At 45.3% G+C, this 12,041-nt stretch overlaps 5 protein-coding genes across 5 annotated transcripts; 3 read left to right on the top strand and 2 right to left on the bottom strand.

The window, feature by feature from the left end:
• Positions 1–1,434: 1,434 nt before the first annotated feature.
• Positions 1,435–3,368, top strand: L199_007715 (uncharacterized protein; the record flags this gene model as incomplete). Its single annotated transcript, XM_064893401.1, has 4 exons — positions 1,435–1,463; positions 1,535–2,531; positions 2,598–2,692; positions 2,753–3,368. 4 exons carry the CDS (start codon positions 1,435–1,437, stop codon positions 3,366–3,368), a joined length of 1,737 nt encoding a protein of 578 aa, XP_064749473.1.
• Positions 3,369–3,987: 619 nt separating this feature from the next.
• On the top strand, positions 3,988–5,131 carry L199_007716 (uncharacterized protein; the record flags this gene model as incomplete). Its single annotated transcript, XM_064893402.1, has 4 exons — positions 3,988–4,008; positions 4,067–4,309; positions 4,389–4,656; positions 4,734–5,131. 4 exons carry the CDS (start codon positions 3,988–3,990, stop codon positions 5,129–5,131), a joined length of 930 nt encoding a protein of 309 aa, XP_064749474.1.
• A 526-nt stretch (positions 5,132–5,657) lies between these two features.
• Positions 5,658–6,680, top strand: L199_007717 (uncharacterized protein; the record flags this gene model as incomplete). Its single annotated transcript, XM_064893403.1, has 1 exon — positions 5,658–6,680. The coding sequence occupies one exon, from the start codon at positions 5,658–5,660 to the stop codon at positions 6,678–6,680; it is 1,023 nt and encodes a 340-aa protein (XP_064749475.1).
• Positions 6,681–6,988: 308 nt separating this feature from the next.
• Positions 6,989–9,417, bottom strand: L199_007718 (uncharacterized protein; the record flags this gene model as incomplete). The annotated part of the gene is made up of 12 exons (XM_064893404.1): positions 6,989–7,025; positions 7,115–7,139; positions 7,205–7,327; positions 7,387–7,442; positions 7,500–7,524; positions 7,590–7,608; positions 7,671–8,604; positions 8,663–8,753; positions 8,819–8,840; positions 8,942–9,124; positions 9,202–9,311; positions 9,384–9,417. 12 exons carry the CDS (start codon positions 9,415–9,417, stop codon positions 6,989–6,991), a joined length of 1,659 nt encoding a protein of 552 aa, XP_064749476.1.
• A 484-nt stretch (positions 9,418–9,901) lies between these two features.
• L199_007719 (uncharacterized protein) lies at positions 9,902–11,819 on the bottom strand (the record flags this gene model as incomplete). Its single annotated transcript, XM_064893405.1, has 4 exons — positions 9,902–10,585; positions 10,644–10,776; positions 10,830–11,390; positions 11,455–11,819. 4 exons carry the CDS (start codon positions 11,817–11,819, stop codon positions 9,902–9,904), a joined length of 1,743 nt encoding a protein of 580 aa, XP_064749477.1.
• Between the last annotated feature and the right edge of the window lie 222 nt (positions 11,820–12,041).

Genomic DNA, 12,041 nt, shown 5'->3' on the forward strand with positions numbered 1-12,041 from the left:
GCGAGTACAATATTGATTGACCGAGGTGGTCTGGCTGATGCTCCTGTTCTCACATATACGAGTAGGAATTGGCAATCTCCCCCATATGTTATTGGTTATCCCGTCGAAAGAGTGAAACAAGCATGTATCCAGCAGAGTACATTTTAGGTCCGGCCGAATCCATCACACAAGTACGGCAATACTTACAACCCGAAGTGGATATTTCATTGATCTGGATCACTGGATTATTACCCAAAGACGTAAGATCAGGAACACACAAAGGAATCGAAAGGGATCCAAGCGTGAATGCAGAGGAAGGGAAACACGGGGCTCTGCGCTAAAAACCTTTGGGGCAAATGGGGTAAGAACGGGGTAATTCAAACACAAAGGCAGGGGCCCACAGCTAAATTGGGTGTTGATCGGTTCAACCATTTAACAATAGTAACAAATGATGATTCAGATGCAATGCGGGGTTTTTATTCTGTTATCCCCAAAGCATCAAGGAAGGAAACCAGAGGGAATCATCATCTATCAGCACGTCTCCTTTCTCCCCTCTTACTCCTGTTACCCGTGCACTGCTCAGTAGACATCAATCAATTAGACGAACAACGTCAACGTCAACGTTCCTCTTCCCCCCCTGTCAAGTGTATTTCTCACGTTATTAACACATCCTTGTCCCTGTTTCCCCGCGTCTACTTTGAGACCAGAAAAGAAAAGAAAAAGCTGTATCATCGTAATATATCACACCGACAAGAACGAAACTCTCATTTTTTCCATTCCAGTCAAATCGTCCTCCTCATCATCGCATCGCGTACGTCTTTGATATAATCATCAAATATTACTCATCAACTGAACTGTACTCGAAAGATATATTATTCAACATCTTCAACAACTTGTGGGTAGGAATATAGTCTTCCACAGGACACATTCAGATTGAACGGACCTAGAACACGTAGGGATAACCAAGCGATTTAACTGAAAGGAGTAGACTATTACTTCACCTTCAGGTTTCAGCAATATCGTGAGTGGCCAAAATATCTTCCTAGACTCTTTTCTTGTCTGTGGTCCCTCTCTCCTATCCTGACCGGTCATCCGAGCATGTATGTATGGTGCTATGATCCATACTTTGATCCCTTTTCCCTCTTTCATCGGACTCCGGTTATCCATTCACCATCAACCTTCATCCATCAATTATCAAAGGAATCCCTTTTCCCATCTCATGTATTGATCTACCTCACCAAATGCATATATATACTCGAAAGGAAATATTCGCCTCTTTTGCTTGTCATCCCCTACTAAGAGAATAGAAATCAGAGCTAATCTCTTTGCCTTTCTTCTTGCTCTTCTCCTCTTCTCACCCTCCTCCCCAAACTATCGGTCATATCCGGCCCGTGTTCCTGCTGGATTCATCATTCATTTTACCTTGTTGCTCCACACCCACACAGCTCTACCAAGATGACTACGATTAAGACAGAGGGATTCAAGTGAGTGGTCTTTGTTTGACATGACCAGCATCAAGGGATCTCTACTCATGTTACCGATTCATATATTCCAGGATCCCTGGAGTGGACAACAACAACAATAGACCGTCGATGCACCGACCTTTCTCAGATGGTTCAATGACCGTTGAAACCAACCTTCTTACCTCACTTATGTCTGGTAGTCCCCATCAAATACCTATGAACATGGTTTCCCCATTCTCATTCTCATCCTCTTTACCGGCTCAAACCCATACATTCGACTACAGTATGAACTCGCCCCTGTCAAGTAGTGCCGATCGATTCCACCCTGCAGCGATGTTCAGCGCTATGAAATTTGGTAATGACAATCCCGAACCACCCATCAATTTCGGAAATAATGAGGATCAAACAGCCAACGATAAACGATCCCGTTCACAATCATCTTCCCGATCTTCCCATGTAGGTAAAGCACCCTCATCTCGTTCTCGATCGGCTCGTAAATCAATGAATGACGCTCGACCACCTCCCGGATCGATCCAACCTAGAGGTAGATCCGCTTTACCCGGTAGAGCTCAATCCTTTTCTGGTCCCGGTCCTGCTCAAGCGAGAGCAACAAGTCAAAATGGTTCTGGTAAACCTATGGGATTGGGTATCGGACTGGATACTCATGTTGAAGGTGAACAAACCGACTCCATCTCTCCACCCGATTTCGGTTTGAACGGATCATTCGGAATGTCAATCCCTCGAACTGAGATCGATACAGTCTCTTGGGGAAGTGGAAGTGTCCCTTCGATGCTACAACCTGGAAGTCTAGGTAGTTTTGGTGAGACCCTCGACGATGCAATCATCGATAGTCCCATGACGCCTGCTAAACCCCTGCAAGCGCTGTCGGATGAATCGTATAAGAAACAGAGAAGAAGAGAATGCCATAATCAAGTTGAAAAGAGAAGAAGAGAACATATCAATGCCAAGATTGAAGAGCTTTCTCAACTCTTACCTGCGATGTATAATCTGCCGGATAACGATGAAGTGCTCTTAGACGATGAAGAGGAAGAAGGTAAACCACAGATCGAATCTGGTAAGAAGAAGAAGGTGAGTATATGCCTTTGTCTGCTGGAAATACAAGATGCTGATGAAAGGCTATCTGTGTATATGCAGAAGACCAAGAGAGCTGGTTCGATGAACACCAAGTCTCAAAAAGATGCGGTCCAATGCAAAGGACGAATCTTGAGCCATAGCGTGCAATATATCCGGTACGTACACCTTACAGTCATACAGTGTGGCTTTACTGATCTTATGTTGATTACCTTAAGCGATTTGAGACACGTTACGGATGTCCAAGCAGGTCGAATTGCGCATCTCGAAGCGATGTTGATGAGTTATGGTGTCAATCCTGCCATCCAACCACCTGCCGTGTCCGACGCTCAGCCATCCCTCTTCTGGATGGGAGATGGCAATAATAATTCTAACACGCTCAACAACCAACCAAACTTCGATCTCGGTGGAACACATAATCTTGAAGTGATGCGACCTTCCCCTGAACCCGATCGACCATTCTCATTCGATCACATCAACCTCGATGCTCGGACTTGGGGTAATACTATGACCAACGGTAATGGCCATGATACCGCTCATGATGTTCTGATGACATTTGAACCATCTCCCAACACCGCTTCGACCTCTTCCGTCAACAATCTCAGACGATCAAGCGAGTCCGTCTCCTCCTCTGCAAGCTTCGATCGAGAGAACACCGAAGCGTTGGATATGCATTCGCCGCTTTCGATGAACATGTCCATATCCGATATGAGGGGTAGACAAAGGGAGAGAACTGTGAGAAAAGATAGTCAGGCTGAATTGCAGATGAGCATGAGTGCCTTGCTGTCTGGTGCTGGTGGAAGAGAGGGAAATGATGGCGGGATGCGATGGTGAATTGGAGTATCCGACCAGTGACTGTTGCAACCGTGCCGGCTGTAAGGAATGCGAGAGGCGTTGTATCAAAGAGCTGGTATCTTCTGTCTGATCTCATATTTCTATATTTTGGTTAGAAGAGAGATATTCATACATAGGTATCTGAGATAGTTGTACGATTACTCCTGGTATCTTGTTGCGTTTGGTTTTATCGTTTTATTCTGATTGGTTTTTATCGCTGACATATGGACAAACTTCTCGATATTTTCTCTTTTCTTCTGTTTCCTCTTTGCTCTTGGCTTTGTCCTGTAGATATCGTTTGATTTGCCAGATAGGTTCAATATACGATATACGAATATAATATGTAACAACATGAAATAGCAAGGTATGCCACAGGGTGAACTGGGAAGAAACGGAATCAAAACCACTCGGTATAAACACGTCCAGCGCGACAACACAAACATACAACACGGCCATGATGGAGAATGACGATCATGAAGCATTCATACATACATCCCGTAATAAACACGACGAATATATCGACACGCTCATCCAGTAACACATATATACTCTGGCACCTATCAATCGCGACTCCGGGTATAGCTCGACCTCTACCTCGACCACCTCGTCATCCCTCATCATGTCGGCATTACATTCAGCTGTAAGCAGCCATCTCACAGTCACATACGTCAATATACTGATCCGCTGTGTCATCTCAGGTAACATCCATAACTCAGAACATCCCATCATTCCTGCGTCAACCCGCAGAAGCGTTGATAGGTGAACAATGCTATGATATCCTGGTATACAACTTCGATATCACCCATGTCGATTGTTTGAAATACGCTTTATCAAAGGGATTGGGATTGGGCATAGTTGTCGGTGGTGGAATAGTCAAGATTCCTCAAATATTGAAGATTGTTGGATCTGGATCTGCAAGGGGTTTATCGCTTTCTGCTTATGTATGTGCTGTGCCTCTCCCTCTGTCTTGTCTGATACCAGTTGATTGGTGTGGTTGACTGTCATTCTTATTTTATTTAGATCCTTGAAACAGCTTCATACGCTATCAACCTCGCTTACGCATCTCGAAACAGATTCCCATTTTCGACCTATGGAGAAAACTTTTTCCTGACGATACAGAATGTCATCATCACCTTGTTGATCTTGTTCTTCTCCACGCCAAGGGGAGCTATATTGACCTCTAAACAGTCATCTGGCGGTAATTTGAGTAAAGTCATTACTGGGTTGTTGATCACTCTCGTTACTGGGGTGGTACTTTGGTCAGAAAATCTTTGTCCACCTGGAATGCGTAAGTCTTTACAACCCGTCCCAAACATCATGCGTTACATGGACAAGTAACTTATGATATCCGTTTTCTTCCTTCAGTTGCCCTGCTTCAAGCTGCTACGCTGCCATTATCATTAATCTCCAAAGCACCTCAAATTTTCTCGAACCACAAACACAAATCGACCGGTAATCTATCGGCATTTGCAGTATTCAATGCCCTATTGGGATGTCTGGCAAGACTGTTCACCACCAAGCAGGAAGTAGATGATCCATTGATCTTTTGGGGATTCGCAGGTGCAGCTGTACTGAATGCTGTATTGGCATTACAGATGATAGCTTACTGGAAGAATCCCGGTGGAACCGAGAATGATCTGTTGAAGAGCAACATCAGGAGACATAGTGCTGAAGAAAGAGGTACTACCTCACATACCTCGCCTGAAAAGATATTCTCGAACGATACGGGTGTGGGTAAACGATGGGCCAGGAAGGTTGATTAGTCGTCGTTATAGACGGACGGAAAGGAGAATGATGTGTATATATATCTATATGACTATATATATGTGGAAGGCAGTGTTATCGATAGAAAGAGGAAAGATGTAGGACCGTGCGTTTGTTTGGCATGATATCTGAATTGAGTGGTTTTGATAGGATTTCCCTTCCTTCTTCTTCTTTCCTACTTACCTGGAGTTGTTGTAGCTGAGTATCCATTTTACCCTGTCTTCGTTGATGAAAAGTGAGACTCCTTCTAATCCCCTTGCTCATACTTATCTCGCTACTTATCGTCTGTCCCTCGAAATCACACTAACCCTTACTTACCTCGTCGATCGTAACATCCTTTCGCTCGTTCAGTCTGCGGTAAACATATCCCCAGCGTCTCGTGAGTCTGGGCTCTACGTCATTAAATGGCGAATCAGTCCAGCTCCATGTCCTCTTAGCGATGATGACTTGATCGAATGCTCGTCACTGATCTTCTGACAAATCAGCGTTTCCTATCTCCCCCACGCAACCTAGCTTCCCTTGGACATGTACCGGTCCCACAATAACCCTCGTTCACCTCAAGCAGGTCCAGGTCCGAGCAATACAACCCCAGCACAAAGATCCAACATCGACGAAGCGCTTGACGACTGGTTCGCAGGTAAAGATCCCTATTCTCTTCAGTTCGACAGACTCTGCATCGAGCAATCTTTTCCAGCACCGTATGAAGACTACGAGCCCGGTTGGCGACAACCTAAATTCAAACCGGGGGTAGGTTACGAAAAGGCCCTCGCAAAGGAACAAATGCTCCAACCCCAAATTGGAGGGAGGAGCAAGAAAGCCCAATTGGGTTCCATAGAGGAAAGTTGGGGTAGTGGTGGACCGAAGAGAGTTTGGTTAGGAGAGGAAGATGAGAGAAAGGGAATGTTCGAATTGGACGAAGATCCTCCTTCTAGGAATGCTTCTCCATTCCGAGAAGAAGAAGAAGAAGGACTCGAAGAAGAAGATGCTGAGGAAACGATTAGAATGAAAAAAGAGGAATTCCTAGCTAATGCAAGAAGAGGAACGACGTACGAAAAATGGAAAGATCCAACGGATTTCTTCCAAGGTGGGAAACAATCGGTGGAAGCTAGAAGAGAGATAAAACAACTCACTCAAATTCTCAGAGGGGGTTCAGAGGATCCCCATAGTGGAAGAACTGTTCATAGGAGAAATCAAGAAGTTGTCTATCCATTAGTAAGGAACAGTAATGCAACTCCTCGTGACGGGGAAACTAGAAGAATGAGCTTCCACGCTTTTGAATATGATCACTCGAGAAGTCAGAACCCCCTTGTACAGTATGACGACGAATATCGAGCAGACGATGACACACCCGACAATCAAGAACATACAATCGATCATCATGAACGAATACAAGGCGGAGATCCTTTTTCGTCTTCAGGTCGACTTCCCCAGCCTGTCCGAGTAACCACACTTCCGAATCAAGCTGGTGTCACGGGAAGGTACCATCAATCGGATGATTACAAGATCTGGTTACAGAGAGCCCAAGCTGGCAGAGGACGAAGAAGGTAATCGTATAGTCGACAGAGATTGATCCATACATCGATTCATCTACCCCACAACATATCATTTTCTGCTAATGTAGTATTTGAGATATTCCTAATACAAATTTACCTTCTTTGGTTGAGCATGTTCAACAATATCTTGAGGACATATCAATTTGAAGAGAATGTTCATTCTTACATTTTACAGCGTTCATAATTCTACACAAATAATCTATATGTCTACATTCATAACTTAGTGTACATCATGACGATCATTACCTTTACTTGAAATTATACCCCTTATTCCGAAATGACATTATATGTATATATTTCAATCTACTTCACTACAAAGAGAGCTATCGCGGCAAGGGCACTAATTGGTTGACAGACGATGTCAGCGAGTTATGCAATTGTACTGTACGCAAAGAATACGACCTGACGGACGTAAGGCAGAAGACTTACGTCGACAGGATAGGCATCATTATATCTGTAATGCCACATCGGCCATCAGCATGCAAGCGAGATGACGGGCAAAGGTAGATAGAGACTGACATTGTAAAAGCAAGAAAGTAGATAAAGTATCGGCAGTTCCATTAGGATTATACAATTGAGTTATGACCAATTGGTTTACAGAGGAAGGTGTACCACTTAAAAGGATAGCTACGAATGTACGCACTGGACAAAACGGAGACATCAGCATGACTGTTCCATTGACGATTGGACCAGAAACTCACTCTTATCCTCTTTTGGGTAAAGATCAGTATGATCCCTTAAGCCTTCGATGAAGAATCTAATAGATCATGAGTTAGTCACCACCTCTCAATCTGACTTCATACAGCACACTTACATTCCCATCAAAGGCAATATAACCACTATATCAGCAAACGTTGTCAGTTTCACCGTACCACATTCCTATGAATGAAGCCAGGACGCTTACTCTTGAAAATCGTCATAGCCTATCGTGAAGCTCGATCAGCGGGAGGGACTGTAGCATGTAGTCTAATCGGATTGGACTCACCAGTATAGCAGCAAAAGGTATATCACTCCATTTTTTGGGCAATTTCAATCTACCGAAACTCGCACCCAGCAAGACCAATCCACCTGGAATGGAAATCCCACCCAAAAAAGTTGCCGTATCCATTATGAACGACAACGGTGGTTCGTCATTCGGAGCATTAGGTATCCTGGTTACCGACCAGCCATCAACAGGTACCAATAATGCCTTGATGGGTCGTACGGTCGAACAGATGATGCCCAAAACAATTGCAGCCATGAAAGGCGTTAAAAATGGTTCGAGGTATTTCCATATTCTCTGCTTCAGAGGTTTCTTAGGTGTATGAATGGAAGGTGCGGGAGTAGCCAAATGATGATAATTGTAACTTTCGCCACCGTGATGAGAGCAAACTGGGTTGAGTTGATTCGGATTAGGCGATATTGGATCCTGACATGGTTCGGCAATACCACTAGCTTCTAAAGGAGCGGTAGGTGGGATCGGACGGGTTGATTCCATGAGAGAATGGAATGATGATGCTCGGGATTTCTTTCTTGACATATCCGCTCCTCCGGCGAATCTTGCTCGATAAACCAAATCTGGAGCTACCGTATCTCCGGATTCCTCTTGATCGTCATATACATCATTTGACGATGTCCTTTTACTGGCTTTTGATACTCCGTGCGATGGTCGAGCTACTTCATCGGAAGCTGATGCTGGGGTGTTCTCGGAAGAGCTCAAGGTCATCTCACTATCATGTCGCTTTTCACCCTGTTCCTCATCGTCTTCCTTTATCTTTGATGGGCGAAAGATCGACTTGACGCTACTCAATCTCTGAACCCAGCGTTCTTTGATGGGTAAAGGGCGTGGTCCCAGCAAGTTATCTTCGCGGAAATCCCAAGCACACATCTTGTGCATACCGAGAGGAAACAATGTAACCGTCATCACCAAGACGAAAACGCTAATAAAGTGCAAGACCATTCAGCTACAATCACCCTTTTCCGGAGCTTGTTACTTACGCAATATAGGCAACACCTAGTTCCACATCAGTATCAGGATCGAATGGGGAGCTTTTGGCTAAGGTCTGAACAACAGCGGTTGGCAAATTACCTTAAGATGGGATTATCAGTATAGGTCATTTCGCTTGCATGATCGAAATGAGAGATATGACTCACCCCAATTCGATAACATTCCCAACTAGGATCAATGTAGAAGTTAGCCAGCAAGAAAGATAGGGCTAGATATGATTAGGATCCAGTCGATAGGATTAAGGCTTGAGATATGCAACAACAACTCACCACCAATATACCATGATGGAAATCTTTAGGTACATAAAACAATTCTCTAGTGATCACCGCAAATAGCAGACCTATCAATTGATATACTACAGCAACCATGAACAGAGGTCCGAAAGCCTTGATATTCTCAGGGGTAAAGGCGGAAACCATCGAACCGAATATCAGGAGCGGTAATGAGATGTTCTACGGTGTGATGTGATCAACAACATCAGCATGTGAGCAAGTGGTGACTTTACGAAAGATTCGAAGGATGTACTTACCAAACTCAGTATACTGACACCCTTGGCATTGACCGGTTGGAAATTACATTTCTTAGTGAGTACTATACCCAGACCTATACAGATCATCATCTTGATCGTGGGCGCAAAGGCTGGAAAAAGATCAAAGAGCGAGATTCAGTGAATACCATCCAGGTTGTATTATAGTGATGTGGAGTACTCACCCTTATAGATAATAGCTCCGGTCTCGGTCGTCATATCGAGTCGACTTGTCTACCTGAAATTGAAGGCTATTCCTCTATATACACTGACGATAAAGTGAAAGATAAGGGTAGAGAATGGAGTCGGAAGACCGAGAGTAGCATTCAGCTCGACTGCTTGAGTATTGGTCTGATTGTGCTGTGGTTAAATTGGCGAGGATGACTGAGTGAACGAACAGGACGATGAAAGGTAGTCACGAGTTGCTATGTACAGGAATGAAAGAGCGTCAAAGTAATTCTCATCTCTCACGCATCGTACATCTCACACCCTACCAGTGGTCATCTGAGCAGCGGCTATCTCGAAAAGTTCAGTCTGAAAGCTTGTTTTCGTGTTGTTTGGGACCCTGAAATCGAGTTAAATTCGGGAAATCCCACAATTCCGAATTTCCATTTCATGATCATAAAAACGGGTTTATAACCTTTACGGCAGGTCATTCGAGCTGTATGTTACGTTTACATACAAATGACTGGTCAACACCAGTTCAATCACTATCAATGGTCCACTCCTCATCCTCTTCATCTTCCTTATCCAAGAAATCCAAACATCCTGGCGAACATCCCAGCCACCTTGTTGGTAGATCCTTCGTATCGCATATCTGTACCCATTCTATCCTCTCTTCAGCTGCATGCAAGAACAGGTGTCTACTTGGTCGATCATTTGTTGTACCTGCATCTATTTCGAGATGACGAGGTGATGGGCAAGGATAGTAAAATGGGTTCGTCGAAGCGTCATCTGGTGGTAAGGTTTTATGCGTTCGGGGGAAAGGATCGATATGAGAATCCAGAGATCTGCCACCACCGGCGGATCTCTTTCGATTCTTATAAGCCGTACTTGCACTCCGCAGAGCTTGTAGTACACGTCCAAGATCGGAGACCACGTGACTAGGGATGATCTCATGCATTGCTTCTGGATCGAGCAAGGGGTGAGGGACGCCTTTCTGGGGATAATCCCATTCGAACATGTCGAGTAAAGGTGGAAGATCATTAGGGGGTCGAGGGGATATGAGCTTGTTCATGCAGATGGTCGTTAATCGTGCGACAGGGTGGTCGTAATTTCGTTGTAAGTCAGAAAAGCGTTCGTCAGGTGAAGGTCGTTTAGGGAAATTGTTCGAAGAAGCGGTAAAAGTATCAAGGTTGAGGTTGAGTATGGTTGATGGTAGCTCGGTCTGAGGTGAATTGCATCCATTATGTCAAATTCTCTTGTTCCCTCGACGAGTCACTTACAAGGTGATTCAAGCTTATGTTCAGTTCCTTGAGATGCCTCAATTCCCCCATCGCAGCAGGCAGAGTCGTCAACTTGTTTCCCCTCAGACTCAACACCGTTAGGTTGGAAATCTCGAACAATGCAGAAGGCAAGCTGAGCTCGCCGTCAGCACACTTCACAAACAGCAGAGATTACTTGAGACTCACCTGGTCAAGCTATTCTGTCCAGCATAAATAGCTATATCCATTGCCTTGCCCTGCGTCAAGTGTACCGCACCAGTCTTACTTCTCCCGAACGACCTTTTCCGGTTCTCACCGGGCGAAGGTGAACACAAAGCTGGGCCAGAAGGGGGTGGCGTAGGTAAGCTGGGGCTAGCCAAAAGCGTCCGTCTACTCAGCTGTCGATCGGGTGTAGAGATCCTATCATCTTCCTGTTCTTCACTTGCTTCCGTAGTCGTAGGCGATGCAGGTGACTGTACGATGATACCCAAACCACTGGGTGTTCGACTATAGCTGGTTGGATGATGAAGGTTATTGAAGAATGACGAGGAAGCCGGAGCGGAAGTCGACCTTGTGAAAGATCTTGCATTGGCCGAGAGATGATTCGTCCCAGGAGAAAGTGATAAGTCGGCAGGGTAGCGAGGGTTTGCTAAGGGCGAACGCGGTGGACCGTGCGACACACGAGTTTTCGGGGAGGAAGTGCTGGGTAGAGTGACGAGATCTCGAAGTTCTGCTATCTTCGTCGACAAGGACGTAAGACCAAGACCACTGGAGGGGGGGGGGGGGGGCAACGTCAATTAGAGCTCACTATGGATGTTAAATCCACACTCACGTTATGGTTAAATCCCCCTTGGCAGCATCCACACATTTCGCTACCATGTCCATCATCCATTCATCACTTCCGACATCCCGTGTCCTGCTCACCGCCAAATCACCAAAGCCCGCAAGATCAAATCCATTGGAAAGCTGTCCTGTCGTAGGGATAGAAGTTGAGCTTGCCTGTCTGGAATGAGAATAAATGGGTGTTGGGAAGCTTGATGGTACGCCTTCTTTGTGAAGCCTCGGTCTGGGAAGCTTCTGGAGAGTATTCGAGCTAGAGGGATCATCGAGGGTGGCTGCGAATGGGAGAGGGCGTGAAGGCAGCGAATCAGGTGGGATGAAAGGTTTGGATGAAGCCGAAAATGGGTCGAGGACCATGGCGCGAAGGGTAGTGAGAGGGAGCGCTGGCTCCACAGGAGGGGAAGATCAGTCGTACTGACGGCTGTCTGGGAAGCGAATTGATCAGTCACGCTGTATTGGACCAAGTGGACATTGAAGTCTGCAGGTTGTGAGATCTGAACATTACCAATCACTGAATGCATGTGAAGCAAGTCGCGTGTCTCCAATGTGAACCGTCGACATGTTTCCCATCTCCCTGAT

The sequence above is a fragment of the Kwoniella botswanensis genome, chromosome 2 (assembly GCF_036426115.1).
Source record: "Kwoniella botswanensis chromosome 2, complete sequence".
Classification (NCBI taxonomy): Eukaryota; Fungi; Basidiomycota; class Tremellomycetes; order Tremellales; family Cryptococcaceae; genus Kwoniella; species Kwoniella botswanensis.